This window comes from Patagioenas fasciata, chromosome 1 (genome assembly GCF_037038585.1).
Source record: "Patagioenas fasciata isolate bPatFas1 chromosome 1, bPatFas1.hap1, whole genome shotgun sequence".
NCBI classification, from domain to species: domain Eukaryota; kingdom Metazoa; phylum Chordata; class Aves; order Columbiformes; family Columbidae; genus Patagioenas; species Patagioenas fasciata.
Window position 1 is genome coordinate 174,610,109 of NC_092520.1, and position 23,993 is coordinate 174,634,101.

The following is a 23,993-nucleotide window of genomic DNA, read 5'->3' on the forward strand; positions in this document are numbered from 1 at the left end:
CAGGTGGAGGTTCGAGGAAGGGGTTTGTTCTCCCTTCGCCAGCACTTCCCCACGGACCGTCACCTCCTGAGGGGCAAGACCCGACACCCGCTCCCAATAGGAACTGGAGCAACAGCCAAGCTTTTTTTACTTCAAAAAAAAATAAAGTCAATTTTATTCAAGAAAAACGAAACACTCAGTACCGCCACCCCCACCGGCAGACCTGGCTCCACAGTTAAAAATTGAGGACACTTCCCCTTTCCCAAAGGCTGTGGTGCCCTCAGCCCGGCACAGAGCACCCACTTCCCAGGGACAGTCCCTCTGCAAGAGCCTCCTCTGGTGTGAGGTCATCAGCGACCATGAGCACACACAGGGTTATAGTGCCTGATCCAGGGCCAGCTCCTCGCCTCTGCCCCCACAGCAGCCCAGACACCCCGTGGATGGTCGCAGCCCCTCAGCTGGCTCCCTCCCTCAGCCCTGCTGTCCCCCTGTGCCTGGGCTGGCTGTCCCCCTGAAAAATGGGTCTGGGGGACTAAATTAGAGAGGATCAACCCTACACCAGAGGGACAGCGTGGGGTGCAGGACAGGCTCACAGGGGCTTAAGACTGGTTCCCCAGCACCAGCAGCACTGGCAGGACAGGCACACATCAGCTGCAGAGTGGCAACGCCCAAAATCGCTTATTCTCAAAAACTGACTGCATGTTTGCCTCCCTGCAAGGGATGCCCTGCAGCAGCTGCCCGGGACAGCAGGATGCTGTCGGGCTGGGAACCGGCACCGTTGGCCTTTTCAACTATGTCTGACTGATGGAACACGTTGCTTGGTAAAACAGCCTTCAGGAAGAGGGGAGAGCTGATCCAGCAGAGGTAGCAGCTGGGCAGAGACCAGGTATAACCGGGCGGGGGGGCGGTGTCAATGACATCACCAGCTTAAAAAAAAAAAAAAAGAAAAAAAAAAGAAAAAATTGAAACAAAAAAGAAAACACAGAAACAAAACTGAGAGAAGCAGCATTGCTCATGAGGCTGTTTGGCATGATGAGCTCCCCAGCCCACCCAAAACGGAGGAGGCACATTCAGCACAGGGCACCACGAGCGGCAGAGGAGGGACACACTCTGGGCTCCTCATGGGGGTCTGCTGCACCGTGGCCCACTCTCCCTACGCCACCACAGCTGGCAGCACCCGACCGGCCCAGGGGATGGCCTGGCTGCCTTCCCGTCTGTGCTTTGGCTCCGGGGACGGGGTACCCCACTTCGGCTCCACCCAGCCCCATTGGGGCAACTCACCGGCACCACCACCGGTCCCCGCCAAACAAAAAAGGTAACAAAACAAAACCCACGGCACAAACAGAAAGGGGACTGCCAGGCACCGGCCCGAGGCCACCGAGAGGGAGCGAGCTGCTCCGCGTCCCAGCAGCGTCGCCTCCGCCATGAGGCACGAGCCCCTGCGCTACAGCTCCGACTGCGAGCGGGAGATGCGCGGGCCCTTGCGGATCTCCTTCCGCTTCTCCTCCTTCTTCCTCCGCTTCTCCTCCTCCCGCAGCGCCTTCTGGAAAGTGTCAGCACTGGGGAAAAACTGCAAAGTGATAGTGGGGGGTCAGCATAGGGAGCTCCCTGCGGTCTCTGAGAGGCAACAACGCCCCCAAAGCCACTGAGGCCACCATGCCAGCCCTGCAGTTCCAGGAGACTTGAGGCTGGATGCAGCACCAGGCAAACAGGGACTCAATGCTCCCATGGGACAGGTGGCCACAGGAGAGGGAAGATGGCACAGGGCACCCAAAACCAACTGCAGCCCAGCTGGGGAATTTGATGTACATGTTTTGGCCAAGCTTCCTCCATGCTGGGGGTTTTTGGCTGTTCCCCACCAAGCCATCCATTTCCTTCCCCAGCCGGCTCCCTGGAGCCACAGAGGGGATGTGGAAGTCCATAGGACGAGCCAGCAGTGTTGCCATCTTACCTCGGAATGGTCCGTTTTAAAGGGATTGCGGTAATCGGGTGATTTCTCACTGATGCCCAGCTCCTGAGCCATCTGCAAGCAGAGACCATGTCGGGGAGTGGTGCCTCCTACATTGCAACCCCTGTGACCAGGGTCCCTTCTTCCCCATCGGTCCCCTCTGTGCTCTTCTCCCATCCCTTGGCCCCCTCTGCTCTTCTCCCATCCCTCGGCCCATGGACATCCCTCAGATGTGGGGTACACTCCCACTGCCCTCTGCCCACCCTCCTTTTACCCCAAAAACCTCACCCCCCACCCCAGCAGTGGAGAGGGGACACGATGTGGAGGGGATCAGGAGCCGTACCAGTCCCAGGACCTGGGAGTGGGGTCCCTGCTCGAACACGCCTGTCAGGTTGCAGAAGCTGATGCCCCAGCGGATGAGGCTGTTCCAGTTGGAGTTGCGGTCGAAGTAGTGGTGCACGATCTTGGGGAAGCGCAGGACGACGTCGCCGAAGAAGGCGGTGTTCTCCACCACGTGGGAGTACGCTACGGAGACAGCCACCCACCCCATCGGCACAGCGGTACGTGTGCCCCGTCCCAGCAGGAGGTGGGGAGGCTGAGGGCAAACTGGTAGGATCTCCAGTAAAAACTGGTCAGAGAGGCAGCAACAGGGTCCCCAACAGATAGGGACCAGGTCTGGTCAGGGTACACAGCGGTTTTGTACCTACCCCAGGAGGAATGTTGGCAATTCACCGGAAAAGGGAGGGGGGTTAGGGCCAGAGGGGACCTACCGTCCTTTATCTTCTCATCCTGAGGGAAAGGCCCATCGGGAGGCACGTCAGCAGCAATGAGCACAGCCCGCGAGTCCTCCAGCACCTGCCACAGCCCTTGATTACTGCCCCATCCTGCTGGCCCTTTGGGGCTGCTGCCACAGCCACTCCACTTTGAAGCCCCACAGTGTCCTCACCACAGGTCCGAAAGTCCACCTGCCCACCAGCTCTTCTCTTTGACCCCACAGAGACCTCCTGGCCCTCCCCACTCCTCCTGCCCACACCCCCAGCCCCATGGCACGCTGAGCTCAGAGAGCAGCCCGCGCTGTGGCTCACTTTGAAGAGTCCCTTGAGCATGATGTCGATGATTTTGTACTGCTGGTTGATGTCATTGAGCTCGATCAGGTTCTTGAGTGCATTCATCTGGTCCTTGCGCTTCACCTCAAACAGCTTCTTATCTGCATCACTGTCAAGGGTGCTGCCAGCACAGTCCCATCACGTTCCCATCCTCCCAGGCACCCAGCACCATCCCAGCCACCCCAGTTCTCCGTGGGGTGCCTGAGGGCCGGGGGGCAGCAACAGAGCCAGGAAAAAACATGGGATTTTCATAAGCCCCCTTGCCCAGACACACGAGCAGGCTGCTTAACAACACTGGACACTTGTGGGGAGCCTCCACTTGCCAGCCCCTACTCAGACTGATGGGCTGGAGGAGGAACATGATCCCACCTTCCCCACATGTGTCTCCACCAGCACACACATTTAATATCTTTCCATACTCTGCCTGTTCACCAGGTGATGCTGCTGTGTGCTAAGAAGGGCTTGCATTAGCCCACCTCCTCATGCTCGTGATGCTCTTCCATCAGGCCGGCTGGCGATCCCAAAGCACTGAGACCTGTACGCCACTCCAAGAGCTGACTGAGAAACATGCCCCGTGCCCAGCATGCTGCAGCAGAAAGGAAAAGCACTCGGGAGGACACAGGCACCACCGAAAAGCCTGTCTCTGCTCCTGCACTGAGCTAGGCACTTGGTTAGCAAACCCAGGAGCTCAGCTAAACCCCTTCTACAGAAGAGTGAAGAGGCAACTGCCCAGCAATTCAGGATCCTCTCTTCTTCCTCCCTGCACCCCTCTCTGTTGTCTCTGATCCTCTCCCTGCGCAGGAGCTCTCTCCACCCTCAGCAGGCATGAGCACGCACGTGGGACATGAGGTGCAGGCTGCAGAGAAGGATACAGATTTCCAGGCCAGAGTCCACCCTCTGTTTTTCCAGGTCTGCAAAGCTGCACCGGGGCAGCAGCAGTGCCAGTAGAAAGGGGCAGATGAAGAGAAAATCCATGTCGGCCACTGCAACCTGGAACACAAGGGACCAACAAAAAATGGCCATCAAGGCAACTTTCCAAAGGGAGAAGTGACACAAGCCTCTCAGGGTGGATGGCACATCATCCTCACCACCAGGGTCCTTGCCCATCACTCCCTTGTCCCTGCGAGGAGCTTGAGGGATATGGTGCCCAGAGCAGGGCCACAGGGCAATGCTGCAGCCTGGCTGCTCTTCCCTGCGGGGAAGCCCTGGTCTCCCCCTCCTGTCTACCTGCCTCCACTGCTGGATGGGCACTGGCTGGGCTCCCAGGGATCTGACTGAGAACCAACCTAGCAGAAATATTAAGTCCTACTCCTTCTCTCAAAAATCACAGCTAGATTTTTGCTGGGTTTGTGAGTTAGAGCAGCCCAGCAACTGAAGCAGCAGGGTCAAAGTCCACCTCTCCTTCAAGCACCAGGCTCGACCAGCTCAGCCATCTCACGTCTCCCCTTAGGGTGCTGGTACCAGGACCCTTCCCTTCACTACAAGCCGGGTGCCAGCTGTGTACCCCCACACTGAAAAGCAGCAGTTGGATGATCTGGCTGTAACTTCCCCCTTGACCCTAAGCGTGTCCCGAGGCTCTGCAGGGATGTGGTCAGGCAGAGCTGCTCCTGGCCAGGAGGGTCCCTCTGGCAGAGCCAAGGTGCAGAAGAGAGGCTACAGGTGAAGGTCCTTGAGAACGAGGACCCTGGTCCCTGGAACAGCTTGGACCTTGAAAAGGAGAGCAGTGCATTGACCTCCAGGCAGCAGGTCTCAAGGTGGGCTGTCCGCAGGGATGAGGTTTCCGCAGAGCCAAGCAGTGGCCACCAGCAATTACAGAAGAAGCAGCAGCAGCTCCTTCAGAGACATCTCCCAAGCTGCTTCCTGCTCCCAAGGGAAAGGTTGATGTGTCAGGGCACCAGAGCTGCCCTTACCCTGCTGCCCCACTGCTCTCCCAAGCTCACCTGCCCAGCCAAGCCTCTTGCTGTGATGCCCTAACACTGAAACAGAAACAACAAGTCCCTTCTTCACACCAAACCTCTTTTTTTTTTTCTTGCTGTTTTTCTTTCTTAAACAAATACAATTTTTCAACCACAGGCCCATGAGTGAGGCAAAGCAGGCAGCACCTGCAGCTCTCCCAGGCCCACAAGCAGCAGCATCTCCTGCTCCTGCCAAGGCTGAGCCAAGTTGCCCTTGCACCCCCAGCTCAGGCAAGGAAAGGGCATCAGACATGGGAAACCCTCTGCATCATTTTGCTGTTGTGCTTTGCAAAAGGCAGCACCCCTGGAAGGGAACGGATCAGAGTAACTACAACCAGCATTACAGAAGAAGACACGGCTGTCCCTGACATGGGCTTAGCATCAGGACCTGTGTTTCAGATGTGATGCAGAGCCAGGACAGCAGCACAAGCCTCCCACACCAGGCCTGGGGTCTGCTCCCTCTGCTGCTGGAGCGTGAGGCTTAAGGCATATTCCAGCCATCCTGAAGGTCTCAAAGCACACCAACAAGCTGAAGCTGTAACAGGAAATTCTCCAGTCTGGGCAAGCAGATGTTTTGCTGGACCCAACAGTCTGGTTGGCTTCCAAGAGACTGCTTCACCCTGCTAAAAACTGCAACTTAAGGGTCCAAGGTCCGGCTCAGTGAGGGGGTGTGGGTCCCCCCTCTGCAGAGCACCCGACAGCTGCTCACTCCCTCCCAGGGTCTTGTTTGCCCCTCAGATCAGACATGCAGCCATAAGGACCATGCTGGCTATTTGCTGTGCTTGTGGAGAATCAGAGAAACCTTGGAGGCAGCCAGTGGCCTCCAGGCCAGGCTGAAAGGCAAACAGCAGAAACGCTGCCCACAGCAGTCCCAGCACACCTGGGCAGGGGCTCCTGCATCCCCAGCTTCCCACATGGGAGCCGGGTAGCCAGAGGATGCCTTACGGACGCCCCAAGGAGGAAGACATGGAGCTGCACAAATACCCGCTCGGGCAGAGCAGAGCCGGCCATCGCTCTCCGCTGAAGCAGCTGCCGGCCAGCTGGTCGTTGCAGCAGAAATCCCACCAGCCTGCCTGGCTGCCCCCAAGTCTTGGAATGGAGACGGGCTTTTCCAGAGACACAACAGCAGATGCTGTGGTATAGATGGTTAGTGTTTTCCATGAAAATGTTTTTAATGACTCTACAAATCCTCCTGCAGCAGCCCTACAGATTGTGCTGTGCGACAAGTTCAGAAGAAGAGGACTGGAGAACCACACCATACCAGAAGCCCATCACCTTTTCACCTGACCCCTCCCCTGGTGACACTCATTCTCATATCAAAGCTACTGACCACCATCATCCATCAGGGCTGAAATGCCTCAGTGGAAATGATGCAGAAGTCAGTTTTTGCCTTCACCTGTAGGGAAAGCAAGGCTGCTGGTGCCATGTGGGTCATGCTTGAGCTTATTTCCCTTCAGTGCCCTGCCCATTTCACCCGGTTTTACTAGCAGAGGACATTCCCTCCTCTCCAGGCTAGACTGTGTAAACGCAGAGATGCCAAAGCTTCTTGCAGATGTTCCTCCACACTTTCCCCTCGAGCCCTCCCGTGTGTCTTCACACTCGCTGAGGGACGGGATGGGACGGAAACACCGCAGTGCTGCTCCTCTCCTCCCTGAACTGATCCCTGCCAAAGCCGGCCCTGCCTGACGCTCTCAGAGCAGTCCAGGGAGCCAGGGCCTGGCCTGATGCTACAGATGGGAAGGAGTTTCCACCAATATTCCCTCACAGCCCTGGCCAGCTGGTTGCTTCAGCAGAAAGCCCACCAGTCTGTCTCACTGTCTCCCATCCTCTTAATTTAGATGTGTTTTTCCAAAGACACGACAACAGATGCTGTGTTATAGATGGTTAGTACTTTCCATTAAAATGTCTTTAACGACTTTATAAATTCTCCTGCAGGAGACCCATCTGAACAGAGCATCCCCAGGATTTATTCGCTTAATAAACTCGGAAGGCAGAGCCACGCTGCCACGCTTCAGTTCCCAGAAGGGACTTTCACAGGACTACCCTTTCCCTCTGCAGGGCACTGAAATGCAGGGGGAGAAGCATCATCAGCCAGGAGCACACCATGGCAAAACAAGGAATGAAAACTCCCCATCCCAAGTATCCATTCCCGAGACGCACCTCCTTCAACCAGATCAGGATTAATCTTTTGTCACAGCTGAACCAAAAGCTTCAGAAGTGAAACACAGGCTGCTCGGACTTGTTCTTCTAGGGTATTTCTATACAGAGCTTACAGGATCAGGTGCTTCAGTGAAATGACAATGGCCATTTACACCTCCTTACCTCTAAAGTCCCTTAACCACCAAAACCAGATCTTGCCTATCGTAGGGATGGCTGCCAGCTGGGGTTAGGCAGCCCCAACCAAAGCCAGCGAGCTGCTGTGATTTCCACCAGGGACCGATCCATGCAGCCCACCTCCGTGCCTCCTGCCCGGCTGGAGGGGGTCAGCAGCATCCCAGGAGGCTCAGGTGGCTGCAGGCACAGGGAGATAGGGATTCTCTTTCAAGTACCGCTGAAACTAGTGGCGATCGCACGGGGACAGAGGCGTGGAAACCGGATTAGCCGAGAATACCTCGGCCGCGCTGTGGGAAACCCACTCGGAGCCGTGTCAAGTGGACGCAGCAGGCAGCACACGAAGGGACACAAACCCGCAGGAAGGAACGGGACGGGACTGCTGCCTCCCCGGTACCGCCGGCTCCCCACCCCCACTCCGACACGGGGCTCCGGCAGGAGTCGGGGAGAACAGCGGGGAGAGCCGACGGTGCGGGCAGAGCCCTTCGGGCGAGGGCAAAGCCATTTAAGCAAAGGTCTGGCGGGACAGCCCTGGGGCCGCACTGCCCGCCCCGCTCATCCGCCACCCGCGCTGCACCGGCTTCCCTCCCTCACGGTTCCCGCTCCGGCAGAGGGGTCAGCGCCGCAGCGCCCACTCCGCCCGCGCCTCCGGAGCGGCTCCCGCGCTGCTCCCACCTCTGACCTCCCCTCCTTCCCCACCACGGCCGGGCAGCCCGCACCGGCCCCGCTCAAAGCCCGCGGGGAGAGCAGGGTGCCCGGCTGCCCCGACCCTGTCCCGCAGGCTGCCCCGCCGGGCGGCGCGGCCGGGACCCCTCACCTGCGGGCCGGTGCCGGTAGCAGGCTCGGGGCTCACGCCCGCCGCGCTACCATGCCGCTGCCGCCGCTGCTTCCCCGCCCCGCCCCGCTCCGCCGTGTCACTTCCTGAGCTCCCGCCCCGCCCCGGTATCGCCACCGGCCCCGCTGAGGCTCCCGCGGGCGGTGCGGGGTCGGGGAACTGCGACCTGCCCGCACCCCACGTCCCCGATGCTGGAAGGGTCCCCCTGGCTTTGCAAGGGAGGGAACCTTGTTAATTAAAAGCTCAACGAGAAAGGGGCGCCTGTAGGGCTTGGAGGCAACAGGGGGGCTAGAACTGTAGCCATGGGGATCACCCATCAACTGGAAGAAGTCTGCTCTTCCCAGTGGGACAAGTAGCACCTCTGCTTCCCCAGGGGTCCGGGCTGAGTCCCCCAACACCCCTGCCAGCCCAGAGGAAAGGGGCCATCCCGCAGTACCAGGCAGAGCGCCCCTTCCATAGCACTTTCCACCCACGTATGACACCATCTTCTCCAGGCAGTTCTGTGTTTTGATGACTGAAGAGCATCAACCAAACCTTATCCCACACAGAAAAAGAAACAAGCAGCCATTTCGGTAACCAGGCTTTACAGGTGATTTTCAACAAACCTTTTTTTCTGAAAATGAGCAACGAGTTACTTCCTCTGTCCATCTTCTCTCTGCTGCTCACTGGAATAAATAGGAGGATGGGGTGTCCCGTTCCATTCTTGCCTTGTTCTTCAGCTGCATGGGCCGCATGTTCTCATTCAGTCTCCAATGTGTGACAGGGACACTGCCACACTTCCCAGACATCTGTCATTGACAGCATGAGCGGAAAACAAAAGGAAGGCACGGCTGAAACTCCAGCATGCTACAGGAATTCCCGCAGTTGACACGTTGCTGACAGGAGGTTTGCATTATTAAACCAACCCTCTCCCAAGCCATGGAAACCCCACCAAAATGTAAGAAACACCAGTGTGGGCAAACCTGAAGAAAGCCCACTCTTGACAAAACTGATGTCAAAGCTTGTTTCTGACCAGGGGGTTTTGTCTTCCATGTTCATCACTATCCTAGCCAGGTAGTCACTACTGCTGCTCTTTGGCCATATACAAACCCCTTCCTAATAACCAAGATTAAAAAGCTTCTTCATATGCGGAAAAGCCAGAAAGGAGAAGCAACTTCAGCAATGTAACAGGGCCTCCTGTTCGAGTTCCCTCCTTCCTGTACTGACAAGCAAAGGCAGTGGAGAGGAACTTCATGGGGCTGGACAGTCTCCACCTGGACAGCTTGTGCTCTGGGCATCCCACCACAGAACAGCAGTATCACAATGGGGATAAACATGAAGACAAGCTACTCCTCACAGATAACAAACACCTCACCCATCACATGTCCTGCACTTGGCTGATGACAGTGTCCCACAGTGGAGGAAGTCCCCACCCCAACTGGAAATCACTGCTGCGGCCACTTCATCACTGCTACCCGTCTGAGGCAATGCGGCATGATGAAAACAGGAAGGCAAAAGCAGATAGTTTGAGAAAAAATCCTGCATCAGGCTCCCTCTTTCTCCACAAGTAATTTGGAAGCAGCTCTTGCCTGCTGTCCATGGAGAAGAGGAGGATTCAGGTCTCAGAAGGGAACTCTAAGGCCAAGCGGAACAAAATTTGGTAAATCCACACAGCAGTTTCTGAATGCTGGCTGTACTTTGAAAGTGCTCAAGTCATCTTTGGGTTTTCACAGCTTCATGGGCATAGAGGTGCTAGTTAGCACAAAGACAGAGATTAAGTGATTGTGCATCCTCCAGGGAAATCAATACAGGGATCATTAATGCTTTGAAGTCACAGGCTCCCCAGCCTGTTCCCCTTTCACCAGACCATCTCTGCTGCATAGGTGAATGCAATCCCGGCACAGACACATCTTTCATCCTAAATGACTCCTCCTTTCCCGAATGTCTTCTCAAATTTGGGGATGATGAAGTCTTTCATCCCAAAGTCAGGTAACAGCAGCAACGACTCCATTTTCCCACTTTGGTTGCTTTTAGCTGGAAGAAGGGGAGGAGCAGCACAGTAAGTATTCCTTCCTTCCACCCTCGCATCACCTCTGAGAGGCAAAAGGATACACGATGTCCTGATGTTTTACAGATGTGGTCCTCTGCCCCGGAAGGCTCTCCAGCAAGGTCTGAACGGTCTCTGACTGTGCCGGCTCCAGCTGGCAATGACTGCTCTGAATCTGAGCAGTCAGAAGAAATAATCATTTCCAGACCAACAGGAAACTGTTGGGCTTGTTCCTTTGTCCCTCCCATCCCTCCCTCACCTGCATACAGAGCAGTGAGACCTTCAAACTTCGATCTGGGGGGGAAATCAAGGGGCCACCCATGACAACACAGCTTAGGCAGCTACTGGTGTTGCTGACTTTCCCTTTTCACCGCACATCCCTCAAGGCAGCCAGCTAAGCTAGCAGCTGCGGGATTCCTCTCCATCTTACTATAACCTCCTCAAAGGAAGTTTATGGCTCCTCATCAAAGGCGAAAGCAATCCCCCAGGGATTCCCTTCTCATTTTCCTAGGCAGTCACCGCTCTTTTACCTGACAAAGGAAGAGGTGAAGAGCATGAGAGGTGGCCTCAGGCAGCTCTGCTAAGTTTGCTTCTGCTGCTTCCCGGAGAATCTGACTAATTTCTTTTTGAGAAATAATATTGCTGCTCTGATATCTCAGAAACTTGAACAAAGGGAAAAATAGAGGCATTAAATAGTGAAAGGCCCACAGACTCCAACAGTGACTCATCTCCTGGAAAGACCTCTTCTATGTAATAACATGCTGCAGCACCTTAACCGCAGGCCTGATTTTTATATCACTTCTAATAGAACCAGTACAAATATCCATGTTGACAGTGCCCTGATTTATAACCAGACTTATTTTGGTTTAGGTCAGGAAGAAACTGAAATGAACCAGATAACCTTTAAAAAGTGAAATAAGAATAACAGAGATTCACAGACCCATCATGTATTTGAAGGGCGAAGGTTCACAACAATAACCCCTTCCTCTCATCCACTGCCATGAGGGCTTTATCTTCAGTATTTCTGCTGGGTAGGACCACATTCCCTCTCTTGCTCACAGGCCCCAGCTTCAGCAGGGCTTAGATTGTGGTAACTCCCTGCCCTGAAAAGTCAGGTCTGTAAGGTCAAAGATGGGTAGATGAGCTGTGAGGCCGAGCAGAGCTCTGCTCTCCAGAGAGCTGCAGCTTGCTCCATGACTGGCAACAGCAGTTGCATGTTCTCTGTAGGCTTCCCCTCTACTCCCCAGGGGTCTGAGATGATAAAAATACATGCTACAAACACCAGAAGAACAGAACGTGCTCACCAACAGCAGTCAGTTTCTGCAGGGTGCGGAAGGGAAGTTCACATGAAAGTATCACTATTACAGGGCACTAATATAGTGACAGACAAAGCCACAGCAGTATTTGAGATAGTGTGTGCAGAGGGGCTAAGTTCCAATAACCAACCCACACGCACTGTACCAACATACTGGGAAAAAGTGGAGAACACCTGCCCTTCCCCTGCTCACCAAAGTCATCAGCCTGAGAACTTCTGGCTGCAGAAAGGACTTCTGGCCCCCATTGAGTAGTGTGAAGAGCAGGAATCGGTGCCAGGGTTGGGAAGCAACATGTAGAGCTGGAAGAGAAGGAGAGGCCAGTCAAAGCCAGCTTTAGAATCAGCCAAGTGACAGGCTGGACCCAGATAAGGACAGTTTTCAATACTGACCCCAAGTTTTCTCTTCTAGACCCCATGCTGTGGAACACTAAGGGGATATTTTGCTCTGTTCTTACTTGCTTTTTAATCTGTCACTCTTTGGGCAACGGTTCAGTCATAGGGACAAAAGCTTCATAGCTTTTTAAAGCAGAAAATACATTTTGTCCATCTTTGTGCTGGTACAGGAAGAAAAACCTTCTCCTGGGGTACATGCCATAAAATAGTAAGGGGATATCTTTAGTCCAGTGTTTTAAAAATAATACCCTCTGGTTTCAATATGAGGACAACTTTCCTGACCACGGGTTTTATTTAGCTGCAGAATACTCTTCGGGGAGTGAAGGAAGACCTATAACGTAAGCTGCACAAACCGAGCCTGAATCTGCATCAGAGATCATAGTACAGGGACCAGCCACGGTGATGGTAGCAAGCCAAACCATCAGCTGAGAAAATAAGTTCTTAATAAGAAGCATATATGATAAACAGACATAAGGCTCAAGGTCACCATCTGTTCTCTCACTGAATGCTAAAGTTCTGTGTTATTATCTTGTATTTATTGCAGGTTAGGATGTATTTATTGCATAGGATGGACAATTACAACAGGTCAACTGATATAGCTTGTTACACCATGGCAACTCACCAGAGTTTCAGAAAGGTCCCTTTTCCACTGGCAGTCAAGTAACCTCCTTATTGCCACTATAAGAATCTTTTCTATGGGAAAACCACACTAAAAAATCATGTAAAATGTTTGGGGGCAATCTTTTAGCTGGTGGAAATAAGACAGTATCAGCACCATGCACTGAGCCTGCTATGCTCATCTAGAAAAATCTCCAGACCAAGAGAGTGTTTTAGAAAGCCTTAAATGAGGCAACTCCTAGAGGTAGAGTCCAGGCCACACTCTTTTCAGTGTTCTCACATCTTTTAGTTAAACGTAGTTATGACCCCTATTCTGCTTGGAATAAGGAGACTCCTGCTATCGCTGTCGTGAACTTCTGCACCACTGCAAGAATTTAGGCAGCCAAAGTGGCAGCTGCAGTGGCTGCTGAAGCAGCGTTTCAGTAGCTTAATCCCAAATCAGTGGAACCTTCCCATAACATGGCACTTTTTTTTTTTTTTTCAAACCCAGCCTTTTAATAGCCTCCCTTCAGCTACTGGCTGTCATTCCTCTGCAGTATCACATTTTAAATCAACCACTTCCTCTCTCCCACCTATGTCCCTTTTGTATGGTGCTCATTCAGTCCATCCCCCTTCCCTCCCATTGTTTCAGTGACTGAACTGAACAGCTCGGGGTACAGAGCACTTGCTCTCTGTTTTAAGATCAGAGCCAGCATCTGGGCTTTGTGGCAGGAGGCTGACAATAAGCAGAAGGGTCTACTTTTCCCCTTGACTGTACAATGCCGTCATGTTTTATTGCTAACACGGTACACATTAGGTCTGACATGGATTCTGAAAACCAAGGTCTTCATTCACCCCTGGAAATCTAGAATTTCCAATTTCCAATCCCCAAGGCTGCCCAATGCCTTGTTCCCCCTTCCCCTCCCTCAGGGCCAAACTGTGACCAACACTGTCTGTGTGGAAGACCCGTCATATTGAGATCCTCCCTCCCCTGTATTTGTGGTCTAAAGGTTTACTACAGTTGGCCTGGAAGTGAAAGGCTATTCCTATACTCCCTCCATTCCTAAACCTTTCACTCTTACCATACGGAGAGGCAGGGAATTAGTTTTTTCCTTCTGGAAAGCATCTTGGTGTCCAGAGCCAACTGAGGACTCATGCCTGCAGGGGAGCCAGGCACTGTGATTTCATCCCACAAAGCACATGATTAACTTTAGGCATACAAATAATTTTTTCTTATTGAGCATAAACTCATTAAGCATCTGCTCCAGGGCGCTACTGGATGGAGATCAAAAAGCTTAAAATCACTGCAGGAGGGACACCCAGGTGAAGAAAGGAGCAGGAAGTCTTTACCAACATCCTGGTTCTTCACATACAGGTATTCCACTAAGGTTTCCAGGCAGGCAACCACAGCTTGAGAAAGCAGCAAGTCTTTCTGAAATACCAAGAGAGGGGAAAAAGAAGAAAAAAAAACAGTCAACAGCTATTGCAAGAGGAAAATTCATAAAGTGGCAGGATCTGAAAAGCATGAAGCACAGGAAAATAACACCCTTCATCTCCTTCACAGGATGCAAGGTGCTGCAAATTATGTGTCACATCAAGGAGCCAGACAAAGGCACAACTACTTATTCCAAGAAGAAAAAAATAAATTAAGTAATAACCTCCAAAAAATGAAGGTGAGAGCCCAACATCACTCAAGAGAGTTAAATGTAAACTGATGTACTATCCCCTGGAGCCAAACATCACTTGAGCAAGCTAAATATACACTGATATACTACCCCCAAAGCCAGGGGTGTGGGGAAGGGACTGGGATCTGTTACACTTTTCCCACCTCTGTCACTGTGGGTGTGGCGTCCCTGCAGAGTAGGAGATGGGAAAACAGAGAACATCATGCGTACACAGAATTTCAGCTATCCAGCTCAGCAGCAGGGAGTACTGCATAGCTTGATTTACCTTCTTTCTCACTGCGCCATGCTGCAGCAAGAGCATTTTCCCTCCTCCTCATAACATGTCTGTAAGGGGAGGAAAACGCAGGCAGAAGAACAAAAAAAAAGGCAGCCTCTTAGATTCTGCAACAGGGTGATTTCTCCTCAGGTTAGTGTACCTGCCTGAAGCCAAACAATACTAATATTGTTCCAAAAGTTGTATTTTATATACCTGCAACTGGACATGCACCAAAAGGTTCTGCAGGCTGACAACAAGTGAGAAGACCTGCCACATGGCAAGGGGGTGCAAGGCAGCATCCTGCAGCGATGGTGGCTGTGGTTGTGTAGCATCCTGGGCTGCATTTTTTCCAATGATCACCAGCAGAGAGGAGGAGAAGTTCTGTCGCAGGGCAGCTCTCAGGAACTGCATGATGCTCACTAGACAGGGAGCCACTTATTAGTGCGTGTCAGTATTTTCTTCTTCCCTGCCCTGTCTGTTGGTGCCCGTGAAATTGCACGAGAAAGGGTGAGGAGAGAAAATTTGGGCTTGAGGGCCCACCAGAGTTGTCCAGCAGCTGCCAAGAGCTGCAAGCAGGAATGGCAATAAGAATTCCTTTGTTCATCTCCTCTCCATGAGACACTATCCCAGTTCATGCTCAGTGCCAGATGTCACTACAAACCTCCAAGGAAGATTTGTCCAAACACAGCAGAACTCTGGACCATTCTCTCCAACCCTTTTTCTCATCAGCAGGAACATACTCCCAAAGCCAAATGGACCAAAGCTTTCAGATTCCCACCAGCACCTCCCATCCATGATTCCATCCCATAGTCACCAGTTCTCCCTTGTTGTCTGTAGCATGATAATAGCAGCTGCTTCCAGTCAAAACCCTGTAACCGATGCAAAATACCTAACAGCAGGACTGGCTTCTTCTTCCTGAAGATGACTGCATTCAGGACTTCTGTTAGGTCTAGAGAGAGTGTCTGGTGAACCTACAGGAGAACAAAATAGAAGAGAAAAAACAATACTGGTTTGGAACAGGTAAAAAGCTCCCTTACACACTTGCAGTCCTTAGACACTATACCATGATGACCATTAAAAAACAAACAAACTGCAACAAGGTTCCAGGAGTCTGACCCAGAAGAGACAGTCACACCATTTGGCCCTCAAGTTTCGCTCACCACCAGATGCTAGCCCTGCAGAGCTTCCAAACCACAGTGCGACTCGTCTGTCTGTCTCACTCTCTCTACTCCCTGCAGGCCCTCTGGCACGTGGCTGTCAGGCTGCTGAGTGCATGGGGCAGCAGGAACAGCCATCACCAAACACGGCTGTACCTTGGCCACACAGCCAGCCAGCACGACACAGGAGCCAGGCAGCCAAAAGCCAGCAGTGACAACAAGAATGTGGCCATGCCTGCTTGAGCTGGGAAGCCTGCAGAGAGCCCAGGGCTAGGAACTATGCCATTGGTGAAGGTGGCAGAGGAGGTGAGGGACTTGGGAACTAGAGGAAAAGGGAAAGGTGGGCTTGAGAGGGCAGTGTGCTCTGTTTGCCTCACAGAGCAGCCATCCAGCAGTGATGGCATAAAGCCTCACAGAGCCCCAGGAGGGTTCAAGCTCTTCAGTAAGGCAGAGAGTTGGGATGGGAGAATGGGCATAAGGACCACAGGGCTGATTCCTTCAAATCATCTTCAGAAGAGAGAAATGTCCAATAGAAGAGCTAGGAGTACTTCCTGCAACAGGGTGGCCGTGGTTACTTGCCTAAGAACTGACAAGCTGAAGGCTTTAACAGCCTCCCATCCATGACCCATCCACAGGCTTCTGCTAAAGTCAGTAGTAGTAACACAGTTAACAGGTAAGCTTGCTATGGCCAGACAAGTCCTCGCTATTAACATCAGCCTGAGATGAATGTGGCCATTTCTTGGAGCCATTGTTCCCCTCTAAAAAACTGCAGGCTTGGGGACACAGTCTGGCCTCAGCTCACATTCCCAGCCACAAAGCCAAAGGCTCTCTTACAAGGGCCTGCAGGATGCTTTGTGCAGCTTTGGCCACACTGAGCAGCAGAAAGCAACAAGGTAAGTGAATCTTCCTCTTATCCCCTCTCCCTCCCCCTCAGCAGAAGATTAGAAACACTGAAGCTTAGAAATGCTGAAGATTAGAAACACTGAAGCATCCTTGAACCAATTCCATTTGCCACCTGTATTTTTAGTTTCTTTCCCCATCTCTGGTGCAAGAAGGATTCTGGGTTGCACATCACAGCACATCAAGCCTGTAAGGTATTCATGCAGCCAAACAACAGGTTTATAAGCCACTAAATAATTGCACTTCAAGGATCAGCATGAGTGGAGTGAGTCACTCACAGAGACGAAGCTCAACACTAGCCACTAGAATTGAATCCCTTTTGGGACTGGCACAACGCTGACCACCCAGACACAGCCCTGACTTGGAAACTGATAAGGTAAATTGTGCTCAGCAGTTAAGGGAGCAGGAACAGGCAGGTCTTGCTATGCATTCACACAGCTGACAATCCCTACGAGTCCCATGCTGTAAGACCTCAGCAGAGGCGGCACACCCATGAAACAACAGGTGCAGAGTTAGTCTGGGGTGACCTTTTGGAAAACATCTTCCCTCAGTATTAGAAAACCAACCCCTGCCTCTCTGTGCAGCTGCACACATGTCCTTAATGTGATTCTACCATCTGCGAACAGGCGCACAGACTCCCAAAGCACATACTCTGCTGGGTATAACTGCAAGAGCAGAGCCCACAACTCATGATGTGCTGTTTAACTCTGTATCAAGCGAGGGAGAGAGGCCTAGGTAGATACTTCAAAACGCCATCCTCTTGTGTTGGCATTAGAAAGTGTTTCCCTCAAAGTTGTAATTCCAACATCAGCTGACAACTCCAGCTCAGCTCTCTTGTCACACAGCAAAGCAACAAATACAATGACAGCTGCCCACATTCGTATGAGCTTGCTAATATTGAACACTTTCTTGCCAATAATAGGTTTGGATTGTGACTGTTCTGCCATTGATCATTTTAGTACCAAAAAAGCAGTTTACAACATGGGAGCTGTGTCTCTCACCCCCAGTTTTCCCTTGAGAAAGGCCTTAAAATGTGTTTTGCTCCATGCTGAAGAGGAAAGTGATTTGGATCAAGAGGGCTGGGTATGCACTTTTGCCCCCAGGATTTCTGCCCCTCCCTAACCCTCCAATGATTTGGGTCTCAGCCTTCAGCAACATGCTTCCAGTTCTGCTGGAGAAGTGTAGCAGGGAACAACTTGTGGACAATAACAAAAGAGCAACCATGGCAAGCAGATACCAGGCCAAAGCAAACCACTTTCCTCTGCTAATGAAGATTTTTTTTTAAATTAAATATATTTTTAAGGTTTATCCCTTCCCTGGATCTGAACACTAGAATGGTTCTAACCTCAGTGTTGTAGCGATGCTGATAAAGTAAGAGGGACGCAACCAACAGCCATCCAGAGCAAAGCAAGGCATCCTCAGATGACAGGTAAGCAGGTTGAGAGGGAGGGGACCACAACCAGGTGCACTCCAAAACCTTCTGCAGGAGCTCTAGCAGGGACACGTTGGAGAGCAGCACAGCCACTGCTGCATGGGAGAAACATAATCAGAGAGGCTGATGGGATGGCACAGGCTAAACCAGCTTGACAAGCAGAAGAGAAGTGCCGAGCACACCCCTGCTGCAGTGAGGCAGCCCCAGCTGCCAGAGCTCATCAGCGTAAGGCTGTCCAGCTATGCTGGTATTCACCTCCCACAGCACAAGTGACTGCTTGGCCAGCTAATAAAATGACCAGCCTTCAGCTAGCACAGCTGGAAGGCTGGTTAGTGCTGTTCTCTATTATTGTTTAATTTTTTAAACCGTGACAATATCAGGAAATTTCAAACAAGGCACCAAAGCCCACTGCTGTGTTTTATGAACAGGAAAAATACAGTGGTTCCATATCTCAGCAGCCAATTCCTGAATCATCAGAAGGTAGAAAAACCAAACCAAAACCCTCAACCTAAGAAACCTCACCACAAATACAAAATGGTCTTTGTTAACAGCAATGCTGCATCTGGAAGGGGAAAAATCCACCTTACCTGCTGAGGTAGAATACAGTCTCTGATGGCCAAGCTATAACCTCACTGACATTAACTTAGCAATCAATACAATCTTGCCTCACCTCTCTGTTGACTGCAAGGTGTTGTCTGATGAAGGCTCCAGTACAGAAAATTCAAGGATGGCTGCAGGAGGTCAGTGTCCCTTGGCCTGCATTTCCCACAGAGATTGCTGACTGGAAACCAAAGAACATGCATAACACAGACAGCAACAAAACAGAGCACCTCAGCACAAGAAACAAGTCAGTCAGTGAGGAGAGAATTTGGACAAGAGCAACACAACCTGAAGTGAAAATAAGCAGACTATGGTACAGACAAATCAATAGGCATCTGCCCTAGAGTGTTTGCTTTAGACGGGACAGTACAGTGGAAGACAATAACAGGGAAGGGGGGAAATAGAAAAGAGTGTAATAAAGGGCATATGTCACATTGGGCAGTAATGAATCCAAGAACAACAGACTATAAGTTACTTGTTTCCACAGAGTGAGTTTGATCCTAATACTGGGTCAACCATAAACAGCCATGTACCTGTCTCACATGGCGACCAGACCAGAGAACGGTGTGGAGAGTTGTGCTCCTCCACTCCCACTGACTCTGCTCACACTAGCATTAATGCTAAAGATGCCACATTTGTTTTAAGCACCAAACACTCAGTAACAATGTTTAGCAAGAGTTTGGGAGGGAAATCCAGGGCTGCATGGCTCAGCAAAACTGTCACAGGAGATCTTTTCAAGAGCTTAAAGTCTGAGTAAGCAATTCTCAAAAACATCAAAAAGCCTCCCCACAGCCCTTCCATCTACGAACTGGTTTCTCGTAGGCCTCATCAGAAGAGAGCGTCCTGCACACCCACCCCTGAAGAGCACAGTCAGGGGCGCCAAGCAGGGAATGAAGACGGTGGCTGGGGCAGGGGGAGAGTTGTGTTGAAAAACACAGAGCAAAAGGCAAAAGCAGGAAGAGCTTGTGACTCCTGGGAACAGCTGAGCTGTGCTCTGAAATCACAGCAGATAAAAAGGGCTGGTATAAAGAGGTCATGCTTCTTTCACACCCCCAGTTCCCTTGGCTAATGAATGTCTGAGAAATATGGCTTCTTCACAAGGGCAACACAGGCAGCCCCGAGACATGGAACATTGCAAATTGAAGGGGATAGTCCTTCAAAGTCTGCTGGAGAGATCAATTTGTCATAGCAGGGAAGAGATGAGAGGATGGACCCGGTGACCTTCCTTCTAATATCCTTTTTTCACAGCCTGCATGAACTTCTCATCACCAAGTAAGAAGGGAGAAGGCATCGAGTAAGGATCACCAGACAAGACAGCAGGTCATGGTAAGGTGAGTAACAAAACACAGCCCACTCTTCTGTGTCTCTGGGGTGGAGGTGGCAAGTCCTGCAGCTGGTTAGCACCCATCTACTCTGGGCTCACACTCCAGGGAGAGCCCAGGTTTGTCAGGCTGCTGGTCCCTGATGGCTGGTTCACAGGACATTCCTGCGGCCTGAACCCCACAGGAGTGTGCTATCAAGTGTGGATGGGAAAGGGTGTTCAAGGAAGTACATATGGAACACAGACATGTGCCAAGTCAACAACAGTGACAGACCCTGGAATCACATCACGGCCAGGAGAGTACTTTGGCCACGTTGTAAGGTTTCAGACAACAAATGTATTGTTAAAGCAACAGGCAGAGAACCTGAGTTTTGTTGACGGGGCTGGTAGCCAGGGCTCTTCACAGTGGTCTGGCTATGAAAGTATCTCAAAGCAACCATAACTGTAAGGCAAGGTACACCTCTCAAGGAACAAAGAGCCATCCTCTAATCATCTTACGGAACAATTAACACAGATCAAAGCCACCTGGGAGAAGATGGATGCACAGACTCACCCTGGTGAAGCAGCTTGAAGTCTGTGCTGTCCAGCTCCCTCACACCCTTGCTCCGCAGCTGCACCAGGAAAAGGAGGCTCAGCAAAACAGGCAGATTCCTGTTAGCTAAGAAGGGTGCAAACAGCTTAGCTTGTCAGTGAACTCTAAACTGTTATAACTTAAAGAGTGCCAAGAATTGTTAATTTTCTGGCTCAGGAATGGGGGTGGGTTAGAGGAGGAAGTATTCCTGCTTTACACACAGACACACACACATGTTCCCAACTTCATTCTCATCTCTACAGTCCCCTCTGGATCAGGCCCCCTTTCTGCCACTGTGGGTTGGCCTGAGTTACAAGCTGGATCCTGCCAACACCATTCTAGGAACAACTAGAAAAGAGCAAGAAAAATGAGTCTAGGGCCTTTTACACCTTTAGCAAACCATGTAAGGGGCACGGTCACTGGATATTCAAACTTACACCAGCCCTTTGCAGGCTAATCTCTTCCCATCTGCTTGACCATCCCTGGCAGCCCACACTTTGCCAGCAGCCCAGCACCTCAGAGCACTCAGCTGCACAGCATTTGTTTTCCATGCATCTTGTGAAGCTGGAAAATGCTGTCCATCCTGCTCCACAGGACAGAGCAGAGACTGGAGAGGTGAGAGCCCCACACGAAGAGAACAGAGCTGCTCAGACCACCAAATCCCCACGGCAACTGCCTCCTTAGTGTGTTCACTCTTCTGCAGTGCTGTAAGCAGGTAAAGATTTTGCACTGTATACAGCCACACGTACAGCAAGCAACTATTGCCTCCAGAAAATGTCTTCATGAAGGCGCAGGAGTTTTCACTTTGCAGAAGGAAACATTTACGGGTGTCTTTAATGCTACCATATTCTTGATGGAGCCCCACTGTTGGGCCCTCTTGTTGTCTAAGAGCAGGGTACTGTTCGAAAAGGGATGCAGATCCCCTGGACTCATCTGCCCCAGATCTCACAGGGAGCAGCCTGTGTGCTGGGAGACAAGCAATTCATGTCTCCAGAGCACATCTGCTGCTTGACTTTCTGGATGGGGTTGCCGGTAACTCAGCTAATGAGTTCAAGATGCAGCATGAGGAGGAGCTGGGGATATTGGACACAGCAGAAGGGTTCTAACCTTGCAAAAGCCCCCTGAGCCCAGCATCCTGTCTCCAACACCAGTGGTTTGGAGGAACAAGTCTGACTCCCACAATGGGAAATGGACAGTTTAGCTCCTCACAGCCTCTGGCACCCCCAGATCAGGGAAACAGAGACACCACAACTCCAAATGTGCATAGTTCTCCAAACAAGATCTGATCTGACAGATGTCAACATTGCCTTCTTTATCCATAAGCTTGTAGCCTCATGCTCTACCATGCTTCTGCTTTCAAGCCACCATCTTCTCCAGCCTACTGATTTTGCTGGAGGTCAGGCAAAAAAACTTTCCCACCTGATGCTTCCATCCCAACCGCTGCACAGCAAAACGCTCCAGAGCAGGGCTGTTACAGGTGTTGGTGGCCCCTTCAGGAACAAGCAAAAGCTGCTCTGGGCGCCTCTCCCAGGGGAGCCAAAGACATCCTAGTACTGCTCCCTTTTTCAGTGCACGATGGGACAACAGCCCCAACTCCACAGCTAGGCCTAGTATGGAAACAAGAGGGATTCCCCCCAGTCACAACCCTGCTAAACCTGAGATTTAATGGAATTATGAGATCTGGTGAAAACACAGTTCTTGTTTGGACATCAATATCATGAATGATTCAAACAATCTCTGCTCCCAGTCCCTGTGTCCTGGGAAGCAAGTGTACTCAGGCACACCAAGCTGTTTTGCACAGAGAAAAGGCAAAAGAGAGGATGTCTTTCAACCACCAGTTGAGCTCTTGTTCAAGCTGGGAGATTTACCAGCACAGCTTTCCACTTTGAACACTTATAACAGCGTAAGAAAATCTTGCCTTGGTTTAACAATCACAGTTTGAAGCCAGAACAACCTAAATCAGAAAAAGACTACCTCACTTCAAAACAAAAATCTCTGTGGAAGGAAACTAAATCAGCACAGTTCTGTCCATAAATTTCCTCATGTGGGTAAGTACTGAAGTCACATCAGCAGTTCAAAACCACTTTATTCCAGACTGCAACCTTTCAGCCATCTACCCTGCTAGTTGATCTTACAGCAAGACCAATTCACAGACGAGAGTCACCTTGTAAGGAAGCTGAGCTGCTCTCGACCAGCAGCTGCTGCAGAATCTGCAGGAACTGACTCCGGAGGAGGTCACAGACAAGAACATCCTCATTTCTTTCCAGGAAGATCCTTAGAGTCACCAACACCTTCCAAGCCACCTCCACAGAGCTTAAGCACACCAGGTCCTGCAAGGGAAGAAACACACACATTACCTTTCTGCCCTGATTAGGCAGAAGTCACTGCTGTTTAATACCATTATGTTAATCTGGTGCCTTGGGAAACAGTCTAATAACGCACCGTTCATATTAAGTATGTCCTGATTAAATAGAGAACTGAATAAAGCAGACGGACTCTCATCTGATAAGAATCTCTGAATAATATCCTGTTTAAAGAATGCATTTGTCTATATAACTCCCATCCAGCACACAAGTATAGGGGTAACATTAATACATTTAAGATTCAGGTCCTGGACAAGTGAGATCCTAAAGTCAGGGCCCTGTTTCCAACAGCATAGAGCTGCCAGCACTTCCACTCTCCTTGTTTTGAAAAATCAGGTTGTATATTAAAGACACTTACCTAAAATCAAGCTTATGAGTCAGGCCATAGTTACTAATTTTCAAAAGGCTGGCAGCCTTGTATCTATCTGCAGTAGCAACATAACAGCTAAACTGCATGAAAGGAACATAAACCAGACAAGCAATCACTCAGTCACGGAAAATGGCAGAGTCGTGTACAGAGCATTCAGCCCACGAGCCTGCTTTTTGGCTACAGAGCCTCGTCTGGAGTCTCTGAGTTCAATCCCACAGCCAGTAGCCTTAATATGGGCATACTTTTGTTGTTAAGGTGTTTGACATGTGAAATTCACCTGCACAGCATGTACAGATGCAGTTCCATAAAGCTGAGGCAGAAAATGCCTGGTAGCACTGACATAATATGATTGTCTCAACATGTGTGATATCAGCACTCCCTTTCCTTTCCTCCCCCAGCAGTCCCGGCTACTGCATTGCAAATGGCACAGCTGAAAGAGGTAAACAGAAAACAGGTCTCAGCAACCAAGCCTGCCAGGACAGCCTATGGCCTTTTACAGCTGCCTTCCCCTATCACACAGTGATCATGTGTCCAGACAGGGATGATGGAAATGGCTGTGGGATCCCACATCCAAAGAAAGAAGTAAGAATGCGTTGCCTGCCAGAACTCTCTAGTTCTGAGCCTGATCCCTGCCCGTATCTGAGAGTTTCAGGAATAAGGGGCAGAGAGCTGTCTGCACAATCAGCTTCATTGACATAGATCTGCTCCATGTGACATTCAGGAATGTAATCTAACATCAGTCAATCTCCATTCTCTAAGAGAGTGGCTCAGATCTGGAGCATGGAGAAGACAAGCGGGACAGTGCATGATCTTGATCACATTAATCCCCAGAAGAACACACGCAGCTCAATAT

General features: G+C 51.1%; 1 protein-coding gene across 4 annotated transcripts in view; it reads right to left on the reverse strand.

The window, feature by feature from the left end:
• Window positions 1–973: 973 nt before the first annotated feature.
• The window catches only part of LOC136104343 (coiled-coil domain-containing protein 134-like), a 46,695-nt gene continuing 23,675 nt past the window's right edge, over window positions 974–23,993 (reverse strand). The window contains exons 21-35 of one of the 4 annotated variants that reach the window (XM_065843241.2): window positions 22,572–22,737; window positions 20,390–20,494; window positions 18,586–18,696; window positions 17,829–18,010; window positions 15,316–15,397; window positions 14,640–14,845; window positions 13,836–13,917; window positions 11,689–11,795; window positions 10,711–10,842; window positions 3,906–4,023; window positions 3,013–3,134; window positions 2,698–2,782; window positions 2,271–2,452; window positions 1,931–2,002; window positions 974–1,549 (exon numbers count right to left, since the gene is read on the reverse strand). In XM_065843241.2, the coding sequence (XP_065699313.2) occupies window positions 1,424–1,549; window positions 1,931–2,002; window positions 2,271–2,452; window positions 2,698–2,782; window positions 3,013–3,134; window positions 3,906–4,023; window positions 10,711–10,842; window positions 11,689–11,795; window positions 13,836–13,917; window positions 14,640–14,845; window positions 15,316–15,397; window positions 17,829–18,010; window positions 18,586–18,696; window positions 20,390–20,494; window positions 22,572–22,737 (1,878 nt within the window). In that variant the 3' untranslated portion in view covers window positions 974–1,423. Of the gene's footprint in view, window positions 1,550–1,930; window positions 2,003–2,270; window positions 2,453–2,697; window positions 2,783–3,012; window positions 3,135–3,905; window positions 4,024–8,136; window positions 8,230–8,759; window positions 8,943–10,245; window positions 10,356–10,710; window positions 10,843–11,688; window positions 11,796–13,835; window positions 13,918–14,639; window positions 14,846–15,315; window positions 15,398–17,828; window positions 18,011–18,585; window positions 18,697–20,389; window positions 20,495–22,571; window positions 22,738–23,993 lie in introns of those variants that run through there. The other 3 variants (XM_071801412.1, XM_071801424.1, XM_065843251.2) reach the window with 3 other exon arrangements.